Genomic DNA, 26,941 nt, shown 5'->3' with positions numbered 1-26,941 from the left:
GTTGTGTGCCGGGCACAGGAAAGGGGTGAACTGATTCCAACCAAGATGTTCACTGAGCTCCTGTCTGTATTACTACTCTCTGGAGAGAGAGAGAGAGAGAGAGAGAGAGAGAGAGAGAGAGAGAGTGTGTGTGTGTGTGTGTGTGTGTGTGTGTGTGTATGGTCCTGGGGATGGAACCCAGGGACATTCTACCTCTGAGCTCCATCCCCAGCCTATTTTCGTTTTTATTTTGAAATGCTGTTACAAAGTTGTGAGGGGATTCACTCAGTTACTGAGGCTGGCCACGAACTCCCAAGTACTAGGATTATAGGCGTGTGCCACCATGTGCGACCTCTATGTTTTTTTTTTCTCTTTAATTTCGTTTGATGGGGGTACTGGGGGTTGAACCTGGGGCATTTTACCCCCAAGCTATACCCTCAGCCCTGTTGTTTATTCTTTATTTTTTGTGGGTCTGGGGATGGAACCCAAGAGGCATTCGACCTCCAAGCTACACCCCCTGCCCTATTCTTTATTCCTTTTTTTTTTTTTTTTTTTTGGTGGTACTAGGGATGGAACCCTTCTACCTCTGGGCTACACTCCAGACCTATTTTATATTTTATTTGGAAACAGGATCTCTTAAGCCAGCGAGGCTGGCTTCGAACCTGCACGATCCTCCTGTCTCCCCCTTCCAAGTGCAGGGATTACAAGCGTGCACCACCACGCCCGGCTATTCTTTATTCTTTATTTTGAAACAGGGAACAGGGCCTCACTAAGTAGCTGAGGCTGTCCGTGAACCGCAATCCTCCAGTCTCAGCCTCCCAAATGCTGGGATTACAAGTGTGTGCCACCACACCCAGCCTTATTCTCTATTTTGAAACAGGGTCTCACTAAATTGCAGAGTGGCTTACTAAGTAGTTGAGGCTGGCTGAGAATCTGTGATCCTCAGCCTCCTAAGTACTGAGATTACAATTACAAGCATGAGCCACCATGCCTAGCTAGACCTCTATTATTATTGTTGTTGTTGTTGTTGTTTCTGCGGTACTGGAGATGGAACCCAAGGGTATTCTACCTCCAAATTACACTCCCAGCCCTACTTTTTTTTTTTTTTTTGGTGGTACTGGGGTTCCTGGAAGCCCTTCTACCTCCGGGCTACACTCCCAGACCTATTTTTGCATTTTTATTTGGAAACAGGGTCTCCTAAGCCAGCGCACGGCTGGCTTCGAACCTGCGCGATCCTCCTGTCTCTGCCTCCCAAGCGCGGGGATTACAAGCGTGCGCCACCACGCCCGGCTCCCAGCCCTACTTTTTATTTATTTTGAAACAGGGCCTCACTAAGTTGCAGAGGGCCTCACTAGCTGCTGAATCTGTCCTTGAACCTCAGTCCTCCGGTTCAGCCTCCCAAATGCTGGGATTACAAGCGTGCGCCACCACACCAGGCATGGGCCTCTTTTATTTCTTACAAAGTCTCCCTGTGCTTCCTCTGGGTCTGGGTGCTTGCGCTGTTGAGTGTGTGCGCGCTGATCTCGTTTTGGGGTTTTGCACACCAGGCACCTGCAGCAGCTCTCTAGGATTTGTTCTGCTATGGTGGAGGTAGACCAGGATAAACAGAGTAAACACTGAGGTGCTGAAGGAAAGCTGCAGGGTCTCATTCCAGGCATCTCAGCTTCTCCCTTTCTTCCTGTTCTCATCAGGTCTGGGGCCTGCCGCTATGGGGGACATGAAGACCCCTGACTTTGATGACCTCCTTGCTGCCTTCGACATCCCCGACATTGATGCCAATGATGCCATCCACTCTGGGCCTGAAGAGAACGAGGGGCCCGCAGGCCCAGGGAAGCCAGAACCCAGCACAGGAGGTGCAGCCCAAGACGGAGCAGCAGCAGCTGTTGGGGAGGACCCCGAGGCCCCCGCCCAGGCCTCTGAGCACGGCCTGCCTCCACCGGACATTTCCACAGTCAGCGTCATTGTCAAGAACACTGTGTGTCCTGAGCAGTCGGAGACCCTGGCTGGGGCTTCAGGAGAGGAAGGTGCCCAGGTTGAAGGGGTAGCCAAGGACGGGCCTGTGGGGCCTTGTGTGATGCAGAATGGATTTGGGGGCTCCGAGCCGTCGCTCCCCGGCACCCCCCACTCTCCAGCTCCTCCCAGTGGGAGTACGTGGAAAGACAAAGCCATAGAAGGCAAGGCTCCCTTGGACCTCTTTGCTCATTTTGGGCCTGAGTCAGGGGAGCACCCAGACCCCTTGCCCCCTTCCGTGACCTCCCCGCCTCCCGAGGGGGCCGTGACCTCACCCTCTTTCCCGGCTTCCTTTGAGCTGGCTGTGGAGAATGGCTCAGCCTTGCTGCCGCCGAGCTCTTCCCCACCAGCCGCAGCCTTGAAGGAGGGCAGCTGCAGCCCCCAGCGCCCGGCCCAACCAGGCTCAGGCTCCAGCCCTGAGGCCGCAGGCGTCCCCGCCAGCGCCTCCCCTCCCCAGGCTGCTGGGGAGCCCTTTTTCAAGCAGTCTCTAGGGCACCACAGCCCCCCTCCTTCCCCCAAAGTGCTCAGCTGTAAGCCCCTGAAGGAAGAAGATGAGGGGCCCAGGGACAAGTCTCCCTCGCGGAGCCCCCAGAGCCCTTCCAGTGGAGCCGAGGCCGCCGATGAGGACAGCAATGACTCCCCGGCTTCCTCCAGCTCCTCTAGGCCCCTCAAGGTGCGCATCAAGACTGTGAAAACGTCCTGCGGGAACATCACGAGGACTGTGACCCGGGTCCCTTCAGACCCCGAGCCCCCTGTCCCCTTGACTGAGGGCACTTTCCTGGCCGAGGCCAGCCTCCTGGCTGAGGCTGGTCTCCTGAAGCTGTCCCCGGTGGCCCCAGCTCCCGAGGGCCCAAAGGTGGTGAGTGTGCAGCTGGGTGACGGCACGCGGCTGAAGGGCACTGTATTGCCGGTAGCCACCATCCAGAACGCCAGCACGGCCATGCTGATGGCTGCCAGTGTGGCCCGCAAGGCCGTGGTCCTGCCCGGAGCCACCAGTCCTAAGGCCCTGGCCAAGAATGTGCTGGGCCTGGTGCCCCAAGCCCTGCCCAAGGCTGAGGGGCGGGCGGGCTTGGGGGCTGGCGGGCAGAAGGTGAACGGCACGTCGCTGGTGATGCTGCAGCCGTCGAAGGCCGCCGCAGGGCCGGGCAGCGCCAGCGGCACAGTGATCTCGCGGACCCAGACCAGCCTGGTGGAGGCCTTCAACAAGATCCTCAACAGCAAGAACCTGCTGCCGGCCTACAGGCCCAACTTGAGCCCACCGGCCGAGGCGGGGCTGGCCCTGCCGCCCACCGGCTACCGCTGCCTGGAGTGCGGGGACGCCTTCTCCCTGGAGAAGAGCCTGGCGCGCCACTACGACCGCCGCAGCATGCGCATCGAGGTCACCTGTAACCACTGCGCCCGGCGTCTGGTCTTCTTCAACAAGTGCAGCCTGCTGCTGCATGCGCGTGAGCACAAGGACAAGGGGCTCGTCATGCAGTGCTCACACCTGGTCATGAGGCCCGTGGCCCTGGACCAGATGGTGGGGCAGCCGGACATCACGCCCCTGCTGCCCGTGGCCGTCCCGCCCGTCCTCGGGCCTCTGGCCTTGCCCGTCTTGGGCAGGAGCGAGGGGGCCATCCCCACGGCCGCCCTTGCCACGGTGGCGGCCGAGGCGCCTGTTCTGCCGCTCACGACGGAGCCCCCCACCATGCCCACCCCCTCTGCGTCCGCGTGCTTCCGCTGCCTGGAGTGCAAGGAGCAGTGCCGGGACAGGGCCGGCATGGCAGCCCACTTCCAGCAGTCTGGGCCCCCCGTGCCCGGCGCCGCCAGCAACGTGAGCGCCCGCCAGTGCCGGTGCTGGGGGAGGGCCGGGCTGCGGGCAGCCCCCACCACTGACCTGCTCCGTGACCCCCCGACAGGTGTGCCCGGCCTGCCCCATGATGCTCCCCAACCGCTGCAGCTTCAGCGCCCACCAGCGCACACACAAGAACCGGGCCCCCCACGTGTGTCCAGAGTGTGGGGGCAACTTCCTGCAAGCCAATTTTCAGACCCATCTGCGGGACGCCTGTCTGCATTTTTCGCGCCGCGTAGGATACAGGTGCCTCGTGCTCCACCTCCTGGTAGAACTTTAGGGCCTCGGTCTCAGCACTACCTTGTAGATGGCCGCTCCAGAAGAGCCTTTCTCTCCTCTGTCCCTCAGCGGGCTTGCAGTGAGATGCAGCCCTGAGACGTAGCGCCCTGCCTCCATGGCTGGCCACAGCCGCAGGGCTCCCACGTGGCCTCCAGAGGCCTTCCCTGGGACTGGACCCCGGCCCCCTCTCCTCCACCTCTGATGGCCTCTGGGCGCCTGCCCAGTCCCCCAAGAATAAGTGTGGGAGGGGGCGGGAATGCCCCCAGCTCACGGCGGCGCCCCCCCCCCAGGTGCCCCAGCTGTGCAGTGGTGTTTGGAGGTGCGAACTCCATCAAGTCCCACATCCAGGCGTCGCACTGCGAGGTTTTCCACAAGTGCCCCATCTGCCCCATGGCCTTCAAGTCTGCACCCAGCGCCCACGCCCACGTCTACACCCAGCACCCCAGCTTCCTCACGCAGCAGGCCAAGTGAGACCCCCGGAGGCAGCGGGAAGCAGGCTGGGGGGCTGCAGGGAGCCGGGCGGGGTCGCCTCCCTGCCTTGTGTGCACGCTGCCCTTCCCTCCGCAGGCTCATCTACAAGTGCGCCATGTGTGACACGGTGTTCACCCACAAGCCCCTCCTCTCCGCACACTTTGACCAGCACCTGCTGCCCCAGCGCGTCAGTGTCTTCAAGTGCCCGTCTTGTCCTCTGCTCTTTGCACAAAAAAGAACCATGCTAGAACATCTCAAGGTATGGGAGCTCAGCCGGCTGGGGCCAGGTCATGGGGAGCCCTGGCCCTCCCCAAATAGCCACCCCCGCCTTGTCTCCCTCACAGAACACCCACCAGTCTGGGCGCCCAGGGGAGGAGACTTCTGGGAAAGGGGCTGGCGGGGCCCTCCTGACCCCCAAGACTGAGCCTGAGGAGCTGGCTGTGTCTCGGGGAGGGGCAGCCGGTGCCACCGAGGACTCCTCCTCCTCCTCAGAAGAGGAGGAGCTGCCCAGCTCCCCGGAGCCCCAGCGCCCAGCCAGACGGCCCCGACGGGAGCTGGGGAACAAAGGCAGCGGGGGCGGGGGCCCAGGGGGCTGGACCTGTGGCCTCTGCCACTCCTGGTTCCCCGAGCGAGACGAGTATGTGGCCCACATGAAGAAGGAGCACGGCAAGGTGCGTGGGGCTGCGGAGGTGGGGGGACTTGAGCCTGCGGGCGCTCTAACGGCCGCCTCCCCCCAGGCAGTGAAGAAGTTCCCGTGCCGCCTGTGCGAGCGCTCCTTCTGCTCCGCCCCCAGCCTGCGGCGCCATGTCAGGGTCAACCACGAGGGCATCAAGCGAGTGTACCCCTGCAGGTGACCTGCCCGTGCTGCCTGCCCCAGCACCTGCCCGCTGCTGTCCTGGGGAGCTCCCCCACGCCATCCTGCCCCTTTCCCCTCCCAGGTACTGCACGGAGGGTAAACGCACCTTTAGCAGCCGCCTCATCCTGGAGAAACACGTCCAGGTCCGGCATGGCCTGCAGCTCGGGGACCACTCCCCTGGCCGAGGGGGCTCGCTGGCTCGAGGGCCTGGTGTCAGGGCCCAGGTAAGCAGAGCCCCGGCCCGCCGGTAGGGCCATGGGATGGGAAAGCATGTGGCGAGACGCTGGCCTCGAGCTGGGGTGCGGCCACTGGGGACAGCGGGCTGAGGGTGATCCCTTGTCTTCTGCCCCTAGGGCCTGGGACGGAAACGCCGCCCGTCCTCGGACTCCTGCAGTGAGGAGCCTGATAGCACCACACCCCCAGCCAAGTCTCCCAAGGGTGGCCCTGGAGCAGGAAGCCAGGGCTCCCTGCGCGCCGGGGGCTCTGCAGAGGCCAGCCTGCTGGTGGGGCTGCGGGTGGGCGGTGCCCAGCAGTGCCTCGACTGCGGCCTGTGCTTTGCCTCCCCCGGCTCGCTGAGCCGGCACCGCTTCATCAGCCACAAGAAGAGACGGGGCACGGGGAGGGCCGCAGCCCTGGGGCTGGGGGACGGCGAGGAGGAGGCCTCTCTCTGCCGCTCTGACCCCGAGGGAGCAGACTCGCCCCTGCCCGCTCCCGGAGGCCCGCTGACCTGCAAGGTCTGTGGCAAGAGCTGCGACAGCCCTCTCAACCTCAAGACCCACTTCCGCACCCACGGCATGGCATTCATCAGGGCGCGGCAGGGGGGCAGCGGGGACAACTAGGCCCGGCCTGCAGGGTGCGGGGCCTCGCCGCCGCTGCCCGCCCCGCCAGGGTCCACTGACTTCCACGTGCCGGGCCTCTTCCAGCCCTGAAGGGAAGAGCTCGAGGACTGCAGCTTGGCAACCCTGTTTGGGTTTGGCCTTTGGGCCCCAGTTAAGTGGGCCCTCCATGCCTCCTTTCTGAACCCAACACTAATTATGCTCCTGCTGCACACACAGTGTGTGACTGGGGTGGGAGGACAGGATGGTGGTGGGCCTGCAAGACAGGCCTGGGAGGGACGAGGGGTCCTGGCCCCACCGCCCTCGGGCCCTCCCTGCCCAGCGCCCACTCCCTGGCACTCCAGCCCGCCCTGCAGTGCCTTCGTGTCTTTTCCCCAGAAGTCCCGGGGGTGGTGGGGCTGAGTCCTGTCAAGGGGCCCCGGGAGAGGAGGGGACAGGCTCTCAGGAATCCTTTATTGTAGTAATAATACTAACAGTGAGAGAAGCAGGAGGGAGAAAACCAGACCATTAAACTGCTTGTGGTTTAATCCCACTCAGGCTCCTCTCTTTGTGACTTGGACAATGGACTGACAGGGAGTGGAGCGGGCACTGGGAGGCCCATGCTGGCTCGTTCCGGGAGGGGCTGCTCACCAGGACAGGCGGGAGGCAGCCTCCCCACCCAAGGCCCAGGGAACGACCCAGAGATGACACAGATGGCTAACTAAGGACTTTATTTCAAACAAAAATTAAAAATAAAAAAATTGAGAGCTATTTCCCTGGGTATAAGGAAGGGCTCAGGGTAAGGATTCCCCACAGCGAGGCCAGTGCCCTTGATTTGCTGGAGGGACTATGGTGATCCCCTTCCTCAGCTCGTGAAGGGCCCGAGGGTGCCAGCCCACCCAGGGGCACTCGCGCTAGGGCTCAGGCCCAGGAGGGGACAGAGCTGGGCAGCAGCATGGCCAAGGGCCAACCACAGGATCGAGTCCTAAGTACCAAGAACCCACTCTTCCCTCTCCTGGGACCCTGAACAGCAAGGGTGGCCCGGGGAGAGCGCCCTGCCCCTTGCGCTGTCACCTCCAGTCTCGCGGGCAGTGAGTCCTGGAGGCTGTGGGTGGTAATACTGACGGGGGGGGGGGGGGGGGACCAGTGGCCGCCGCCTGGCTCCCAGCTGGCAGGCTCTCCCGTTACTGCGTGAGCCCGTCTTGCCTTCCCTCGGCTGGACAGCTGCAGAGGTGGGTTTCCTGTTGGTGATTTCTGAGCAGGGCCCTCCAGAGGCACTCGTCTGTGGCCAAGGGGGCGTCACATGATGCCGTTGGTGAGGTACTGGAAGCCGTCGTAGAGCTTGGTGGTGATGGAGCGCATGCTGCCGTCCACCATCTGCTCCACCAGCAGCTGGAGCTGCTCCTCCGTCATGCTCATGTGGAACCTCTCCTTGAGGCTGCGGATGGTGCTAGAGCCGTGGAAGCAAGGGAGCTGGGAGCCTGCGGAGAGGAGAGGCAGGGCTGTTAGCGTCACGGCGGCAGGGAGGCCTGGCGGTGACGGCCAGGAGACCGGTCAGGGCCACCGCAGGGCCCTTCCCTCCCTGGCCCGGCCGGCCAGCCCACGCGCCATCAGAGCAGGGAGTGGGTGAAGAGCCTGTGTCATTGGCATCCCACACGCCCAGGTCCCTGGAGGCAAGAGCAGGGGGCAGGGGGAGAGGGCCAGTGCCGGCTCCCCAGGAAGGTAGAGGGCAGGTCGGGAAGCAGCTCTGGGCCCAGGCCTGAGCTGGAACACTTATCTGGTTGCAGGCCTCTGCCTACACTATGTCTGTCTGACACTCACAGATGACCTGGGCCACCGCCATCACGGGGCCAGACGGGGGCGCTCCTGAGCAACAGCGACAACCTGTGGGCGGGCAGGGTGGGAGGAGGAGGAGACTGGCAGCTTAGATGTGATACCCCTGGAGCCCTGAGGAGGGCACAGGGAAGGCCTGGGAGGGAAGAGCTCAGAGTGGAAAGGGGAGAAGGGGCTGCAGGCACTCGAGTTGGTAAAGGGAAGAGAGCTGGACAAGGCGGAAGGGCCAGGAGGCTGCAAATGGGGCTGTTCTTTCCCAAAGGTGGCCTCCCGCCACACGCCCCCGCTCTGCCAGGCTCAGGAGGAGTGTCCGCAAGGAGGCCCGGCACAGGATCAGAGCTGGAGAACCCTGGGGCCCCAGGCCAAGCCCTGAGGTGGGATGGGATTCTGGTGGTCCACAGCTCCGGCCAGCCTCTCCCCAGCCCCACCTTGCTGCATGATCTCCACGATCTGCACCACCCGGTCCATGTGCTTCCGGGCGGCGATCAGCCCCTGCAGCATCAGCATCTTGTAGTAGTTGAACATGTCGCCGTGCAGGCCGCCCATCACCTGGTAAGCGGGGAGAGCTGTGGGCACGGGGCTTGCGGTGGGAGTGGTCCCTAGCCCCGGGGCCTTCCAGAACGCCTGCCTTTCGTGGCGCGGTCATGCCAAGCTCCCACTATTTCCCCACAGCCTGAGAAGGCAGAAAGCTCCCAGGAACTCCTGCCTCACTGCAGTTTCTGTTCCATGGTCTCTTGAGTGGGGAGCCCACCAGCCCCCCCCCCACCGCTGAGAAAGAACAGTGATCCTGCAGACACCTCCCCTTCCCAACTCACATCCACAAACTCTGTGGTCAGCTTAAAGGCCGACGTCTCAAAGCCCAGGTTTCGGGGCGAGCTGGACAGGATGAAGCCAAAGTCGATGTGGATGATGTGGCCTTCTGCATCCAAAAGGATGTTCCCATTGTGTCTGGGGAGGAGGAAGAAAGGAAGATGCAGAAGTCTGACAGAGGCCAGAATCTAAACCTCCCCACGCTGGCCACAGGACACCAGCCTGGGGAGCTCCCCGCCAGGTTTCCTGCTGTAACTCTTGTCTCTTTCAATCTTTTAGGATCTAAAACTGGCAGTGAAACGAAACGAAGTCAGAAAGAAACCCGCTAGCAAAAGCTGCAGGGGTCAAAATTGCCTTTTGCTGCGGCTGTCCGCGAACCGCGACCCTCCAGTCTCCACCTCCCGAATGCTGGGATTACAAGCGTGCGCCACCACGCGCGGCTTTGCTGTTTGATTTTAAACAGGATCTCACTAGGTTGATGAGAGCCTCACTAAACTGCTGAGGTTGGTCTCGAACTTGCAATCCTCCTAAGACTCCTAAATACTGGATTACAGGTGTGCACCATCATGCTTGACTTATATGTATCTTTTTTTTTTTTTTTTTTTTTTTTTTTTGCGGGTCTGGGGATGGAACCCAGGGGCATTTGACCTCTAAGCTACACCCCCAGCCCTATTTTTTATTCTTTATTTTGAAACAGGGTCTCACTGAGTTGCAGAGGGCCTCACTAAGTAGCTGAGGCTGTCCACGAACCGCGATCCTCCAGTCTCAGCCTCCCCAATGCTGGGACTACAAGCATGCGCCACCACACCTGGCTACTTGTATCCCTGAGTACTGGGATTACACGCAGGTACCACCACACCCAGCTTGAAATTGCTACTAACAACGTAATAAAAAGTTAAAAATTATCCCAATTTCCCAGAAATTGACTTCTGGCACCCAGACATCCAATCTAGTGGAGAACGCAGAAGCAAGGGAGGAGGGCTCCTGCCCACGGGCCAGCACAGAGGCCGAGGGAGGTCGCCGGGCTGAAGGTCCTGTGTTCTGCTTGTAATCCCTGTCCGCCCACTGCAGAATGGGACCCCACCAAGGGAGCAACCACCAGGCAAGCAGCCCGAGTGGGATTTAAGTGTAAAATAGCAGGGGTGCTTCCAGCAGATACATTTTAAATCACTTACTTAAAAAACCTCAGGAGGCAAGTACTCTAGGACAGCTGGAGGGGAGGAAGAGTGAAAGGGAGATAAATCCCAGGTTTTTGTGATCTCACATGAATGGCCAGAGAACAATAACACCCAAGCAAGCCCGGCTGGCTATTCATGCTGCTGACCTCCTGCGGCAGTGGGAGCTTTGTCAGGCTAAGAGCCGCTGTCTGAGGGCCGCCTTCTCGGGTTGGTCTGGCTGGCCCAAAGAGGGACTGGACAACCAGCCCCACCGAGCCTGTCCCCTCTGGGAAGCACTGATGACAGCATCTGCCCTAGTCCACCCAGCTCATTTGCAGGTGATGAGTGAGCCGAGTCCTTGCCCACAGACCCAGGCCAGGGAGGGGCAGCTGTATCTTTTTTTCTTTGTACTAGTGATTGAGCCCTAGGTGTTCTACTTCTGAGCTATACCCCCAGCCCTATTTTATATTTATTATCTAGTTATTTAGTTATGGTACTGGGGACCCCAAAGACATTCTATCTTTAAGTTACATCCCCAGTCCTATTTGTTTTGTTTAGTTTTTTGCAGTACTGGGGATGGAACCCAGGGGCATTCTACCTCCAAGCGACACCCCCATCCCTATCTTCCTTCGTTCGTTCGTTCCTTCCTTCTTTCCTTCCTTCCTTTCCAGGTATGGATTTGACCTGGATTTCCTGGGGCATTTGACCTCCGCGCTACACCCCCAGCCCTATTTTTATTCTTTATTTTGAAACAGGGTCTCACTAACTTGCAGAGGCCTCACTAAGCTGAGGCTGGCTACAAACCGTGCTCCTCTGGTTTCAGCCTCCTGAATGCTGGGATTATAAGCACGCGCCACCACGCCCAGCTTTTATTCTTTACTTTGAAACAGGGTCTCACTGAGTTGCAGAGGGCCTAAGTAGCTGAGGCTAGCTACAAACCTGCGATCCTCCTGTCTCAGCCTCTCAAGTACTGGGATTACAAGTGTGTGCCACCATGCCCAGCCCCTGTTTTTATTACTTTTGAAATAGGGTCTCACTAAGTTGTTGAAGCTGGCTGAGAACCTGCGATCTTCCTGTCTCGGCCTCCCAAGTCCTGGGATAACAAATGTGCAACACAATGCCCAGTTTATTTTTTTATTTTGAAACAGGGTCTTGCTAAATTGCGGAGGGTCTCGCTAAGTCACTGCGGTTGACCTGAGTCTGTCATCCTCCTAGCTCAGCCTTCCAAGAACTGGGACTGCAGGCTTATACCTGGCTATCTCTTCACTACTGGAGTTGGCTCCAGCTGGAAAGCTGCTTGGGACTGATTCTGAAGTAGAGAAGGGCCTTGGATAAGGCCCATTCAAACGCGTGCACCTTGTTCCATTCATGACTTGGCTACATCTATTTTTTTTTTTTTCTGTACTGGAGATTGAACCCAAGGGTGCTCTACTGAACCACACCCCCTAACCCCCCTTTTTTCTGCAGTACTAGGGATGGAACCCAGGGGCGCTAAACCTCCGAGCTATACCCCCAGCCCTATTTTTTATTCTTCTTTTTTTTTGTGTGGTACTGGGGTTCCTGGAAGCTGTTCTACCTCTGGGCTACACTCCCAGACCTATTTTTACATTTTTATTTGGAAACAGGGTCTCCTAAGCCAGTGCACGCGGCTGGCTTCGAACCTGCGCGATCCTCCTGTCTCTGCCTCCCAAACGCGGGGATTACAAGCGTGCACCACCACACCCAGCTTTTATTCTTTATTTTGAAACCGGGTCTCACTGAGTTGCAGAGGGCCTCACTAAGTAGCTGAGGCTGTCCGTGAACCGTGATCCTCTGGTCTCAGCCTCCCGAATGCTGGGATTACAAGCGTGCGCCACCACGCCTGGCATAGCATAGTATTCTATTTCAGATTTCTTCAAAGCTTGTAGTTGTCAGTGAAGATGACCAGTTTTGCTTTGTCTGGTCTGATCATCTTCAGGGGATTGCTGTACCTAGCATGTACTTCCCACTTTTTTTTGGTATTGGAGATTGAACCCACGAGTATTTTACTGCTGAGCTACACCCCCAAGTCTTTTATTTATTTTTATTTATTCATTTATTTATTTATTTATTTATTTTGATGGCACTGGGGATGGAACCCAGGGGGCTTCTTCTTCTGGGCTACACTCCCAGACCTATTTTATATTTTATTTGGAAACAGGGTCTCTTAAACCAGCTGAGGCTGGCTTCCAACCTGCGCGATCCTCCTGTCTCAGCCTCCCAAGCAGGAGGATTACAAGCATGCACCACCACGCCCGGCTTCCAAGTCTTTTTATTTTAAAAGAGGGTCTCACTTGCCAAGTGTGATGCTGCATGCTTGTAATCCCAGCATTTAGGAGGCTGAGACAGGAGGATCACAGTTCGAGGACTGCCTTGGCTACTTAGTGAGTCCTTTTACAACTCAGTGAGACCTGTTTCAAAATGAAGAATAAAAAATAAGGGTAGGGGTGTCACTCAGAGGAAGAATGCCCCTGTACTGAAAAAAAAAAAAAAAACATTAAGGAAGAAAAATAAGAAAAATAAAAGCCGGGTGTGGTAGCGCATGCTTGTAATCCCGACATTCAGGAGGCTGAGACCTGGAGGATCGTGGTTCGCGGATAGCCTCAGCTACTTAGTGAGACCCTCTGCAACTCAGTGAGACCCTGTTTCAAAATAAAGAATAAAAAATTGGGCAGGGGGTGTAGCTTGGAGGTCAAATGCCCCTGGGTTCCTTCCCCAGACCCGCCAAAAAAAAAAAAAAAAAAAAAAAAAAAAAAAGGACTGGGGGATGTAGCTTGGAGTAGAATGCCCCTGGGTTCAATCTCCAGTAACACTACATAAATAAATAAATAAATAAAACAGGCTCTCACTAAATTGCTGTGACTGGCTGCCCTAAGATCCTCTTGTCTTAGCCTCCCAAGTACGGGATCACAGGCCTGTGCCACCATGTCTGGCTAGGTAATTTCCATTTATTTATTTATTTATTTATTTATTTATTTATTTATTTGGAACTGGGGATTATGCCCAGGGACATTCTACCTCTGAGTTATATCTCTAGCCCTTTTTACTTTTTGTTTTAAAATTGTGTCTCACTGAGTTGCGGAGACGGCCTTGAATCTTTGGTCCACCTGTCTCGGCCTCCCACAGGGGTTATAGGCGTGCACCACACCTGCTGTACTTGCCACTGTAACAAGATGGAGCCTAGAGTTGATCGAGGACCCTGGTTTTTTCATCTTCTCTGTGGCCACTATCTTCCCCCTAACAGTCAGCCCTCTAGCCCCTCATTTTATTTCATTTTATGTATTTGTTTTTTGTGATGGGATTGAACCCAGGGGAATTTTACCTCTGAGCTACGTGCCCAGCCCATTTTACTTTTTTTTTGGTGTGTGTGGTACTGGGGATGGAACCCAGTGGCCTTCCACCTCGGGACGACACCCCCTGACTTATTTTATATTTTATTTGGAAATAGAGTCTGAGTTGCTGAGAGCCTCACTAAGTAGCTGAGGGTGGCTTTGAACTTATGTGATCCCCTGTCTCAGCCTCCCAAGTGCTGGATTACAAGCGTGCACCACCACGCCCAACTCCGTCCATTTTTATTTTTTTTCTTGGAAGTAGGGTCTCATCAAGTTGCTGAGGCTGGCTTCAAACTGTGATCCTCTTGTCTCAGGCTCCCAAGTATTAGGGTTACATACATGTGCCACAATGCCTGTCTCTGAGGCCCCTCATTTATTTTTATTTTTATTTTTTTGTGGTACTGAGGATTGAACCCAGAGTCATTGGACCTTCAAGCTACACCCTCAGTTCAATTTTCTTATATGGAAATAGGGTCTTGCTAGATTGATGAGTCTCACTGCTTGCTGAAGCTGTCCTCGAACCTGCAATTCTTCTGTCTCAGCCTCTCAAGTACAGAGCTTACAGGTGTGTGCCACCACTCCCAGCTGAGGCCCCTCATTTGAAAGAATATACTCAGCTGGGCATGGGGACACGTGCCTGCAATCCCAGTACTTGGGAGGTTGGGACAGGAGGATCGCAGGGTCGAGGACAGCCTCAGCAAGCAGTGAGACTCTCATCAACCTAGTGAGACCCTGTTTCTAAATAAGAATAAAAATAGGGCTGAGGGTGAAGCTCAGAGATAAAATGCTCCTGGGTCAAATCCCCAGCACCAAACAAACAACAGACCTTCATCTTCCACACAAATCAGTTTTCTAAAGGAAAGCCCCGTGTTCTCCTGGTTTCCTGCCAGCCACGCCCTCCGTGTGGGCCGAGTCGCTACCTGCCCAGCTTTAATGGCACGTGGCATATTTTCCCCTATAGAGTTATCTGTCCATATTCTCTTCAGTCCTGGCTCTCACCCTTACTCCGCCCCTCAATCCTTCATTTTTCTTTTTCTTTTTTTTTTTTTTTTGGTGGTACTGGGGTTCCTGGAAGCCCTTCTACCTCTGGGCTACATTCCCAAACCTATTTTATATATTTTTTTGTTTGTTTGTTTGTTTTTGGTGGTACTGGGGTTCCTGGAAGCCCTTCTATCTCCGGGCTACACTCCCAGACCTATTTTTACATTTTTATTTGGAAACAGGGTCTCCTAAGCCAGCGCGCGGCGGCTGGCTTCGAACCTGCGCGATCCTCCTGTCTCTGCCTCCCAAGCGCGGGGATTACAAGCGTGCGCCACCACGCCCGGCCCTATTTTATATTTTTGAAACAGGGTCTCTTACGCCAGCACGGCTGGCTTCGAACCTGCGCGATCCTCCTGTCTCCGCCTCCCAAGCGTGGGGATTACAAGCGTGCGCCACCACGCCCGGCCTCTATCCTTCATTTCTTGGCTCTTTTTTTATTTTTATTTTTTGTTTTTGTTTTTGGTGGTACTGGGGGTGGAACCCAGGGGCTTTTCTACCTCTGGGCTATACTACCAGGCCTATTTTATACTTTACTTGGAAACAGGATCTAAGTTGCTGAGAGCCTCACTAAGTAGCTGAGGCTGGCTTTGAACCTGTGCGATTCTCCTGTCTCAGCCTCCCAAACGCAGAGATTACAAGCATGTACCACCATGCCCAGTTGTTTTTTTAGTTTTTTAATTTTTAAATATTCTTTTGCGGGTCTGGAGATGGAACCCAGGAACATTTGACCTCTGAGCTACATCCCCAGCCCTAATTATTATTCTTGATTTTTTTTTTTTTTTTTTTTTTGGTGGTACTGGGGTTCCTAGAAACCTTTCTACATCCGGACTACACTCCCAGACCTATTTTTTTTTTTTTTTTTGGTGGCACTGGGGTATGGAACCCAGAGGCTTTCTACCTCCAGACTATACTCCAGACCTATTTTATATTTTAGTTGGAAACAGAGTCTAAGTTGCTGAGAGCCTCACTAAGTAGCTGAGGCTGGCTTGGAACCTGTGCGATCCTCCTGTCTCAGCCTCCCAAACGTGCGCCACCATGCCCGGCCCTGTTTTTTTTTTTTTTTTTATAATATATATATTTTTTATTTGGAAACAGGGTCTCTTAAGCCAGCAAGGCTGGCTTCAAACTTGCGTGACCCTCCTGTCTCAGCCTCCCAAGTGCAGGGATTACAAGCGTGCGCCACCACGCCCGGCTTTTTGTTTTGATGTTTTGCCTCCTTGGCTTAAAGTCACGCGCACACATCTGTCTCTGGTTTGCCAGCTGAGAGCCCCACACAAAGGGATGGGCGCTGGCCCCCGGGATGAGGCCAAGGTGGCTCACCTGTCCTTGACCTGCAGCAGGTAGCAGACGAGGCAGTAGCCGGCGCAACTCTGCACAAAGTTGCGCTGGGCACTGAGGAACGCCTCCGTGGTGTAACTGCCATGCTCCTGGAGGAAATAGTCGAGCAAGGAGAGCTGAGACTGCTTCTTCACCTGGTGGATGGACACAGCGTTGACCACGGGCTCGATCATGCCGCTGTCGGCCGAAATCACGAGAATCTTGTATGGCTTGATCCAGAGGGGCACTCGCTCCTGTTCCCAGATGGACTGTGAGGACACACGGAGGCATCAGAATTCTCATCTTTCTGCAAACTCTTTCCCCACTCTCTCTTTGGTGACTTTGGGTTCTTTTTTGGGGTTCTTTTTTTTGTGGTACTGGGGTGTGGAACCTCCAGGCTACACCCCCAGCCCTATTTTATACTTTATTTGAAAATAGAGTCTCACTAAGTTGCTGAGAGCCTCACTCTGTAGCTGAGGCTGGCTTCGAACCTGTGGCTCCTCCTGTCTCAGCCTCCAGCACTGGGATTACAAGTGCGTGTTGCCACGCCCAGCTTGGCTTTGGAGTCTAGGCCAGTAAGTAAGGCTTGCTGATGAGCTGGGCGTGGTGGCGCACGTCTGTGATCCTAGTACTTGGGAGGCAAAGGCAGGAAGATTACAGGTTTGAAGCTAGACTCAGCAACTTAGTGGAATTCTCCTGCAATTTAGTGGAGCCTTGTTTCAAAATAAAAGATAAAATCCAGGCGTGGTGGCGCACACTTGTAATCCCAGCATTTGAGAGGCTGAGTCCAGAGGATCACGGTTCGCAGACAACCTCAACTACTTAGTGAAGCCCTCTACAACTTAGACCCTATTTCAAAATAAAGAATAAAAAATAGGGCTGGGGGTGTAGCTTGGAGTGAGAATGGCCCTGGGTTCAATCCCACTACAACAGGAAAAAAAATAAAAAAGACTAAAAAATGCTGGGTGTGCCAGGGGTGGTGGCACACATTTGTAATCCCAGTACTTGGGAGGCTGAGACCAGAGGATCGCACAGGTTCGAAGTCAGCCTCAGCTATTTAGTGAGGCTCTCAGCAACTCAGTGAGACCCGGTTTCCAAATAAAGTATAAAATAGGTCTGGGAGTGTAGCCAGGAGGTAGAAAAGCCCCTGGGTTCCATTCCTGGTACCACAAAAAAAAAAAAAAAAAAAAAAAAAAAAAAAGCTGGGCAGGGTGGTACACACCTAGAATCCCAGTACCTGGGAGGTTGATACAGGAGGGTTGCGGGTTCAAAGCCAGTGTCACCAATTTAGGAAGACTGTGTTTCCCAATAAGAACAAAATAGGGATAGGAGTGTAGTCAGAGTTAGAAGGTCCCTGGGCCGGGCGTGGTGGCACACTCTTGTAATCCCCCCGTTTGGGAGGTGGAGACAGGAGGGTCGTGCGGGTTCGAAGCCAGCCTTTCTGGCTTAAGAGACCCTGTTTCCAAATAAAAATATAAAAAATAGATGTCTGGGAGTGTAGCCCAGATGTAGAAGGGTTTCCAGAACCCCAGTACCACCAAAAAAAAAAAAAAGAAGAAGAAGAAGAAGGTCCCTGGGTTCCATTTGCAGTACCACAAAAAATAAAAAAAAAAAGATAAAATAGGGCTAGGCATGTAGCTCAGAGGTAGAATGCCTAAATTGCTGGGTGTGGTGGTGCATGCTTGTAATCCTAGTACTTGAGAGGCTGAGACAGGAGAATCACAAGTTCAAAATCAGCCTCAGCAACTTAGTGAGACCCTGTTTCAAAATAAAAGAATAGCCGGGCGTGGTGGCGCACGCTTGTAATCCCCGCGCTTGGGAGGTGGAGACAGGAGGATCGCGCAGGTTCGAAGCCAGCCACGCTAACTTAAGAGACCCTGTTTCCAAATAAAATGTATAAAATAGGTCTGGGAGTGTAGCCTGGAGGTAGAAGGGCTTCCAGAAACCCCAGTACCACCAAAAATAAAATAAATAAATAAATAAATAAATAAATAAATAAATAAATAAAAGAATAAAGTATGGCCAGCATGGTGGCGCACACCTGTATTCCCAATGCTTGGGAGGCTGAGACAGGAAGACTGCAGGCTCAAAGTCAGCCTCAACAACTTAGTGCAGCTCTTAGTGACTTAGCGAGACCCTGTTTCCAAATAAAAAACAAAACAGGGCTGGGGCTGCAGCCTGGAGGTATATGACCCCTGGGTTCTACCTCTAGTATCACACACACAAAATAAAATAATATAGGGTTTGGGAGTGTACCTCAGGGGTAAATGCCCCTGGCTTCCATCCCCAGTTCCAAAAAGGAGAAACCCATCACCCAGCTGGGTCGGTGGTCAGAACAGGGCAGGTGCAGTCCACACAACAGCCAACAGAGGTCGCCATGGAGCTGTTGCCACGGCTGCGCTTCCCAGGGAAACCTGGATGGCCGGCTATGATCTGCTTCCAACTGAGACCCTGAGGAAACCAGCCTCAGCAGAGCTGTCTGCAGAGCACTTGTGTGGTCACTGGGATGGCTGGGCTGGGACTGGGCACCTCTCCTTTCCTCTCCCTGTCCTTACCTGAAGTTGCTTCAACACCTGGAAGGCCAGCAGCTCCTGCCGAAGGTCATCCCCACACTTGACAATGACTGACAGCAGCCGCCAGTTGGGGAGATGGCCGTAGGGGGAGCCTTCTCTGATCCGCCTGTGAGGAGAGAAGGGCGTCAAGGGGCAAGGCAGGGGGGGACTCTAGTGCCTGGGGCTAACTTCTGGAAGCTGGTGGAGTGAGCACCTTGGAGGGGCCGACCACCCCGCCCCCACTCACCGCACTTTCTCCTGCCAGGGCTCTTTGAGAGCAACAGCAGAGGGGTCTTCTGGATCTCGCTTGAAGGCTGTGGGCGTGTGAGCCAGCTGTTCTGAAAGGCGACGACTAACAGGAAAAAAAATACATCATTTGCTTGGAGGATATAGCTGAGAGCCTGGCATTCTCTGTATAGTTCCTGGAGTCTGGGCACAGAGATAGGAACTGCAGCTGAGAGGTTCATGGGACCTCATGACTAGTGGCACCGCTTTGCTAACTAATAGATTGTGATTATGTTGAAAATGCAGAGCACTGGGCCGGACGTGGTGGCGCACGCTTGTAATCCCAGCATTCAGGAATTGGAGACTGGAGGATCGTTCACGGACAGCCTCAGCTGTTTAGCAAGGCCCTTTGCAACTCAGTGAGACCCTGTTTCAAAAAATAAAAAAGACGCTGGGCGTGGTGGTGTACGCTTATAATCCCCGCACTTGGGAGGCGGAGACAGGAGGATCGTGCAGGTTTGAAGCCAGCCGCGCTGGCGTAAGAGACCCTGTTTCAAAAATATAAAATAGGTCTGGGAGTGTAGCCCGGGGGTAAAAGGGCTTCCAGGAACCCCAGTACCACCAAAAATAAATAAATAAATAAATAAATAAATAAATAAACAAACAAACAAACAAACAAACAAACAAGACTAAGCCAGGCGTGGTGGCGCACACTTGTAATCCCCGCGCTTGGGAGGCTGAGACAGGAGGATCGCACAGGTTCGAAGCCAGCCTAAGCTACTTAGTGAGGCTCTCAGCAACTTAGTGAGACCCTGTTTCCAAATAAAATATAAAATAGGTCTGGGTGTATAGCCCAGAGGTAGAAAGCCTCTGGGTTCCACCCCTAGTACCACCAAAAAAAAAAAAAAAAAAAAAAAAAGACTAAAAAATAGGGCTGGGTATGTAGCTCAAAAGTACAATGCCCCTGAGTTCCATCCCTGGTACCACACACACACCAAAAAAAAAAAAGCACAGTACCAAGCCAGGCATGGTGGTGCACACTTGTAATCCCAGTACTCGGGAGGCTAAGCCAGGAGGATCGTAGTTTGCAGACAGCCTCAGCTACTTAGGTCCTTTGCAACTCAATGAGATCCTATTTCAAAATAAATTTAAAAACAGGGCTGGGGATATAGCTTAGAGGTAGAATGCCACTGGGTTCAATTCATAGTACTGGAAAAAAAAATTCAGAGTAGCTGTCCTCCCTTATCCCTCTACCCCAAGACTGGTCTGGGGTGGGTGTGACCCCAGAATCTGCCTCTCCAACAAGGCCTCTCTCTCCCCTCTGACTCATGTCACCTTGAGACCCCACTTTTTGTATGTGTGTGTGTAGTACTAGGGATGGAACCCAGCAGCAGTCTACCTTGGAGGTCCACTCCCAGCCCTATTTTTTATTCTTTATTTTGAAACAAAGTCTCACTAGGTTATGGAGGGCCTCACAAGTCACTGAGGCTGTCCATGCACCTGTGATCCTCCTGCCTCCGCCTCTCAAGTCCTGGGATCACAAGCGTGCGCCACCGTGCCCGGCTGAGACCCCACTTTGAGAAACACCACTCAACCTCCTTCTCTGGGTGCCTTCACCCTTTTGGTGAAAGACTCCCAACACGCTGAAGTTTGCAAACTGCCTGCAAAAGTTCGGAAAGAACTGAGATGCTTTGCTGAGATGCAGATTCCCGGGCTCCGCCAGCAATCTGAATTAGTCACTGGGAAGGAAAACTGGAAGTCGGGATATTTTCTGTACTGGGGGTGACAGGACAAGGAAAAAAATAAGGAGGGCAGGGGAGACGCCCGGACAGTAGGGAAGGACAGAGAGGAAGGGCGTGGCCGGCAGCGGCTGCAGGATGAGGTGGGCCGGCCATACCGGATGTCCCCTGCCGCGATGAACACGGGCTCTTTGCTCTCCTGGCTGGTGATGCTGTCCACGGAGAACTGGGAGATGTTGTCGCAGCTGTTGGTGTGCACTTCAGGGAGCTGGGGAGAGCAGGGTGCTGGTCAGAGGTGCTGATCCCAGGCCTCCCTCCCACTCCTGCTTCCTGCTACTACCAGAGTGTGGTCATCCCCCCGCCAGACTCCTGCGGGCCCCGTGGACCTGGCCACTCAGACCCCAAAGTGCCCAAGCACTCCCGCGGACCCCATGGCAGTGCTTCTCAAAGTGCCAACGGCTGCACAGGACTGAATGGAGATGCTTGCTGAGACGCAGAGTCCCAGGCCCCACCACAATCTAAACTAGAATCTCTGGGAATGAAAACTGGAGGTCTGAGCCGGGCGTGGTGACCCAGGTTTGTAATCCTCCTACTTGGGAGGCTGAGACAGGAGGATCACACAGGTTCAAAGCCAGCCTCAGCTGGCTTAAGAGACCCTGTTCCCAAATAAAAATATAAAATAGGTCTGGGAGTATAGCCCGGAGGTAGAAGGCCCTTGAGTTCCATCCCCAGTACCACCAAAAATAAATAAAAAATTAAAAACAAAATGGGAGGTCTGTTTGTTTGTTTTTATACTAGAGAGAAAACCCAGGGCCCTGCCACCGAGCTACTCCTTAAGCCCTCTGTGTATTTTTTACTTTGAGACATGGCCTTGCTAAGTTACCTAGGCTAAGTTTGAACTTGTGATCCTCCTATCTCAGCCTCCCAAGGAAGTCTGAAAAAAAATTGCTTTTTTGGCACTGGGGCTCAAGCCAGGGGCATTCTACCTATGAGCGGGTCCCCCAGCCCTATTTTATTTTATTTATTTTGTGTGTATATGGTACTGGGGATTGAACCCAGGGGCATTCTACCTTTAAGCTACATCCCCAGACCTATTTTTTATTCTTTATTTTGAACCAGGGTCTCACTAAGTTGTGGAGGGTCTCACGAAGTAGCTGAGGCTGGCTAAGAATCTGCAATCCTCCTGTTTTAGCTTCCTAAATACTTAGGCATGCGTCAACACACTTAGCAGGTCTGATTATATATATATATATATATATATATATATATATATATATATATTTTTTTTTTTTTTGTACTAGAGATTGAACATTCTAACTCTGAGCTACACCCCCTGCCCTATTTCTTATTCTTTATTTTGAAACAGGGTCTCACTGAGTTGAAAAGGGCCTCACTAAGTAGCTGAAGCTGTCTGCAAACCACGATCCTCCAGTTTCAGCCTCCTGAATGCAGGAATTACAAGCGTGCACCAGCACACCTGGCTCTATTTTTTTTATTTTTTTTTAGTCTTTTTGTTTTTTGAAATAGGGTCTCATTGAGTTGCAAAGGGGCTCACTAAGTAGCTGAGGCTGTCCTCAGCAAACCCAAACCCGCAAACCGTGATCCTCTGGTCTCCACCTCCAGAATGCCGGGATTACACGCATGCGCCACCACGCCCGGCTTTATTTTGATTTTGAAACAGCCTTGCTAGGTTGACTAGAGTCTCGCTACTTGCTGAGGTTCCCTTGAACCTGTGATCCTTCTGTTTCAGCCTCCCAAATACTGGGATTACAAGTGAGCGCCAGCAGGCCCCACTCTCGGAGGTCTGATTTTCTAAGGAAGTCTCCTAACAGGCTGAAGTTCGCAAACTGTTCCATGACTGTCACAGAAACCTGAACTTTCAGCCTCAAACTGAGAGGCGGGGAAGCATTCTCCCCTGGATTCAGAGCAGACCCTGGCAGACTAGTGTCCTCAGACCATTTCTTCATCTAAGTCCCTCAATCTAATCTTCTTGTTTCCCTCCAACTATAAAACACCCTATAAGACCCCAAGGCGCACATCTTCTTCCTCTGGCCCACCGTGCCTCTCTTCAACTCTGCTTGTACCTAGTACATGCTGCTTTGTGCAGCTTAATTTTTTTTCTTAAATGTTGAGGTCTAACCTCCCTATATGGATGGAAAGCTCTCAAACAGAGATTCTGTCTTTTTACAGAATGGCCCTATGTAAAATTCTGCTCTGGTTCCTTCGACCCTCAGAGTAAAGTCCATGGCTCTTTCTGCAGCTGGCAGGAGCCTTCCTACAGCCTGGCTGAGCCAGCCGGCCTCGCTCTTCACCGCTGCCGCCCGCTGCCCACAGCATGTGCCAAGTTCCCAGGTGTGTGTGTGTGTGTCTGTCTGTCTCTGTGTCTCTCTCTATTGGGGACTGAACACAGGGCATTCTACTTCCAAGCTACACTCCCAGCAGCCCCCACCCCCCCCTTTTGGTACTGGAGATTGAGCCCAGGGGTATTTTACCTCCGAACTACACCCAGACCCAGTCCTTTTTATTTTTATTTGAGACAGGGTCTAAATAAGTTGCTGAGGCTAGCCTTGAACCTATAATCCTCCTGTCTTAGCCTCCTAAGAATGTTGGGTTTTTTTGTGTGTGTGTGGTACTGGGGATGGAACCCAGCAGCATTCTACCTCTGAGACCCCCAGCTCTATTTTTACCTTTTGTTTTGACACAGGGTCTCACATTAAGGAGCTGAGGCTGGCCAAGAACCTGCGGTCCTCCTGTTTCAGCCTCCTAAGTACTGGGATTAAAAGCATTCACCACCACACGCACCTAATTTTTTTTTAAATAGTCTCACTAAGTTGCTGAGTGAGAAGAGCCTCCAACCTGTGATCCTCCAGTCTTAGCCTCCCAAGTACTGGGATTATAGGTGTGTGCCATCACTCCCGGCTCCAACCTTTCACCTTCCAGTCTCTGGATACACTTCCTCTGCCCTTAAATCTGAGAATTCCTACTCCACCTCAGCTGAGAGAGGACTTCCGCCAGGAGCTCTCTTGCCTCCTACGCCATCTGCAGTCAGCGCTATCCCCACCCAAGGGTGCTTCCACCGCACGGTCCTCTGTCCCTCCACACTCCACTACCTGCCTACCGCTCCTGCCCTCTCCTGTTAGGCCACAAGTTGCTTTGCGAGAGGGGCCATGTCTCACTCACCAGCGCACGCATCAGGTCTGGCCCACGGGCGGCCCTCAACAAGGCCTCTGAATGGAAGAACGCACGCTCTCCCATGCCAGCTTCGTGTGGCAGGGCCGCCGTGCGCACCTTCAGTGCGCTCCCTCTTTCTTGGCCCAGAGCTAGAAGCTCTTCCTTACAGCTCTACTCCACGCTGTTGCAGACCTGCTACCTGGGTGTCCCCTCCCGCCCCATCCCCACAGCCTCGCCCTGCAGAACAGGCGCCCCCTGGGGCTCACTGGACTGCTCACCTCCACCTGCAGCTCGCCGATGTCGTCCACCGACCAGGCCTCGTCGTCGTTGTCGTAGTTGGGCACCGTGCTGAAGCTGCCCGCGCGCTGCTCGTGGGTGATGCCACACTCAGGCAGGTTCTCGACGGACCGTGTGCTCCGGATTCGATTCTCAGGGATCCGGGCGGGGACACTGGTAGTGTCAAAGTTTTCACATTCCAGGACTTCCACGTAGATCAGGTAGGGAGCCTGGCGGGGCAGGGGAAAGAGCATGTGCCAATCACCTCCATGTTACCTCCCAAATCCTTTTTTTTGTGTGTGTGTGGTACTGGGGGTGGAACCCAGGGGTTTTCTACCTCTGGGCTACATTCCCAGACCTGGTTGATACTTTATTTGCAAACAGGGTCTCACTAAGTTGCTGAGAGCCTCACTAAGTAGCTGAGGCTGGCTTCGAACCTGTGCGATCCTCCTGTCTCAGCCTCCCAAGCGCGGGGATTACAAGCGTGCGCCACCACGCCCAGCTAACCTCCCAAAAAAGCCCGCATTCACCTGCCCCTTAACACCATGAACAAACAGGGCGAGAACTTGTCATATGATCACCTATGTAAGAAACTTGGCAAGAGCATACCAGTCTTCCAAATGTTTCACCTGGGCTTTGGAAGGCTCAGGTAATGCAACTGGGCGAAGCAGCTCCAGCTGTCAATTAGCTCCAAGAGAGGGCGCTGTGGAGCTGTCCTAAGGACAGGGCTAAGGGAGCTGCTGTGCACACAAGACCGGGCAAAACTGGCACTGTCCCAAGGGGGAATCTAATCTTCAATACTGCCTCTGAAGGAGGAATCTAGTGGGGTGGAGGGTGTTTACTGGGAATTGAACCCAGGGGCAGTCTATCTCCGAACTCCATCTCTAGCCTTTTTTATTTTTATTTTGTTTTGTTTTGTTTTGGTGGTACTGGGGGTGGAATCCAGAGGCTTTCTACCTCCGGGCTATACCTCAAGACCTTTTTTTTTAATATTTTATTTGGAAACAGGGTCTCATTAAGTTGCTGAGAGCCTCACTAAGTAGCTGAGGCTGGCTTCGAACCCGTGCGATCCTCCTGTCTCAGCCTCCCAAGCACGGGGATTACAAGCGTGCGCCACCACACCCGGCTTTTATTTTTATTTTGAAACAGAGTCTCACTGGGTTGATGGGAGTCTCACTACTTATGAGGCTGTCCCCGAACATGTGATCCTCCTGTGTCAGGCTCCCAAGTACTGGGACTACAGGCCTGTGCTACTGCGCCCAGCTGAAGGAGGAATCTGAATTATGAGTCCTCACTGCAGCCATAAATTAGACTAATTCTCTCCGATGGAATTGGCTTTCTTCTCTGTGATCACTCTAATCAGAAAAGATCTTAAAAACAAACTATTTCTCTCTCCTTGTGGTAGCTGTATCTCGGCAGCCTGAGAATTGTGGAAGGGCTAGAGAAGAGCTAGAGAAATGACTTTAGGGAGGGATAGAGCGCAACTCTTTAGGACAGAGCAAGGGGTAAGCAGGAACGATCAGGCCTCTGTGGCTCAGAAAAGCCATGCCAAGAACAAGGACAGAAGCCAGGCGTGGTCTTGCAATCCCAGCATTCAGGAGGCTGAGACAGGAGGATCATGGTTCACAGACAGCCTCAGCTACTTAGTGAGGCTTTCTGCAACTTAGTGAGACCCTGTCTCAAAAATAAAGAATAAAGCCGGGTGTGGTGGCACATGCTTGTAATCCCCGTGCTTTGGAGGCTGAGACAGGAGGATCGCACGGGTTCGAAGCCAGCCTCAGCTACTTAGAAAGGCTCCCAGCAACTTAGTGAGACCCTGTTTCCAAATAAAGTATCAAACAGGTCTGGGAGTGTAGCCCGGAGGTAGAAAAGCCTCTGGGTTCCACCCCCAGTACCACAAAAAATAAACAAACAAATAAATAAATAATAATAATAAAACAGGGCGGAGGGTGTAGCTCAGAAGTAGAATGCCCCTGGGTTCAATCCCTAGTACTATAAAAAAATAAAAAACAAGGACAGGAGGGCTCCTGGGATCACCAGAGCACTGGGGCGAGTCGTGGGTCCCATGCGCAGTGTGAACTATGAGCGGCATCCAGGATGTCCTCAGGGGAGTCCCTGGGCATGCGCACAGACCCTGGGCAGTGCTGGCGGCAGAGTGGGTCGGGGAGGATTCGGGCCAGCGCGCGCCTACCTTGTCCTTGGAGTTGAGGACGACGGCCTGTGTGTGGGGCACGCGGACCACGTGGTGGTCAAAGCCAGCGGTGGGCAGCCAGACGCGGGCAGGGAGCTTGTGGTTGAGCAGGGAAAGCTCTGAGATCAGCCGCTGTGTCTTCTGCTCTTTGGTGGGGAGCGTGGCCAGCCGCTTGCCAATTGCCATCAGGGACTTGATGAATTCCCGTTCAGGGGCCAGTCGGACAGGCTATAAGGGTTGAGATGAGACAAAAGATGAAGCAAGCAGAGAAAGGTGGTCGCCCTCAGTCACGCCTGTCGCAGGGCCCTAGGACAGCTCTGTCTTGGCAGGGGCAGATCCTGCTACACCCAGATCAGCTTGAACTGAGAACAGCAGCCCATTCATGTGCGTGCGTGTGCGTGTGAATGAGAGCGAGGGAGAGATAGATACTGGGGATTGAACCCAGGGGCATTCTACCTCAGAGCTACACTTCTAGTCCTACTTTATTTTTTATTTTGAAAACAGGGTTTCACTGAGTTGCGGAGGACCTAAGTCGCAGAGGCTGGCCATGAACCTGGGATCCTCCCACCTCAGCTTCTCAAGTACTGGGATTACGGGTATGTGCTCCCACTCTGGCTCAGCCCATCAAGGGATGGATGAACTATTTCTTGAGGGTAAAGAGTCCATGAGTCCAGTTCCGTGGAAGTGCCCCTCTCCTCTCAGACTTGAGCTCCTCAAAGAATTTCTCAACCTGTGTGTGTATGTGTGTAAAATACTGGAGATTGAACTCAGGGGCACTCTACCTCTGAGCTATACCCTAGCCCTATTTTATATTTTTGTTTTAAAGTCTCATTAGGTTGCAAGCCGGGCGTGGTGGCTCACGCTTGTAATCCCCCTGCTTGGGAGGCTGAGACAGGAGGATCGCACAGGTTCAAAGCCAGCCTCAGCTACTTAGTGAGGCTCTCAGCAACTTAGTGAGACTTGGTTTCCAAATAAAATATAAAATGGGTCTGGGAGTATAGCCCGGAGGTAGAAAGCCTCTGGGTTCCACCCCCAGTA

At 53.9% G+C, this 26,941-nt stretch overlaps 2 protein-coding genes across 5 annotated transcripts in view; one reads left to right on the top strand and one right to left on the bottom strand.

Moving 5' to 3' along the window:
* Positions 1-1,675: 1,675 nt before the first annotated feature.
* Positions 1,676-6,265, top strand: ZNF687 (zinc finger protein 687; the record flags this gene model as incomplete). The annotated part of the gene is made up of 8 exons (XM_080692812.1): positions 1,676-3,802; positions 3,888-4,066; positions 4,390-4,566; positions 4,667-4,829; positions 4,915-5,241; positions 5,308-5,420; positions 5,509-5,650; positions 5,780-6,265. Exons 1-8 carry the CDS (start codon positions 1,688-1,690, stop codon positions 6,263-6,265), a joined length of 3,702 nt encoding a protein of 1,233 aa, XP_080548938.1. The 5' UTR covers positions 1,676-1,687.
* Positions 6,266-7,540: 1,275 nt separating this feature from the next.
* PI4KB (phosphatidylinositol 4-kinase beta) overlaps positions 7,541-26,941 on the bottom strand; it is a gene marked incomplete at both ends in the record, with an annotated part of 28,366 nt that continues 8,965 nt past the window's right edge. For 2 of the 4 annotated variants that reach the window (XM_080693273.1, XM_080693270.1), the window contains 10 exons: positions 7,541-7,722; positions 8,063-8,125; positions 8,503-8,623; positions 8,890-9,022; positions 15,753-16,018; positions 18,305-18,428; positions 18,549-18,653; positions 20,424-20,533; positions 23,715-23,942; positions 25,904-26,131. In XM_080693273.1, coding sequence (XP_080549399.1) covers positions 7,541-7,722; positions 8,063-8,125; positions 8,503-8,623; positions 8,890-9,022; positions 15,753-16,018; positions 18,305-18,428; positions 18,549-18,653; positions 20,424-20,533; positions 23,715-23,942; positions 25,904-26,131 — 1,560 coding nt within the window. The remainder of the gene's footprint in view (positions 7,723-8,062; positions 8,126-8,502; positions 8,624-8,889; positions 9,023-15,752; positions 16,019-18,304; positions 18,429-18,548; positions 18,654-20,423; positions 20,534-23,714; positions 23,943-25,903; positions 26,132-26,941) is intronic. The other 2 variants (XM_080693271.1, XM_080693272.1) reach the window with 1 other exon arrangement.

The sequence above is a fragment of the Muscardinus avellanarius genome (genome assembly GCF_963383645.1).
Source record: "Muscardinus avellanarius genome assembly, chromosome: 3".
NCBI classification, from domain to species: domain Eukaryota; kingdom Metazoa; phylum Chordata; class Mammalia; order Rodentia; family Gliridae; genus Muscardinus; species Muscardinus avellanarius.
The sequence above is the reverse complement of the archived record's forward strand: the minus strand, read 5'-3'. Positions and strand labels throughout refer to the sequence as shown.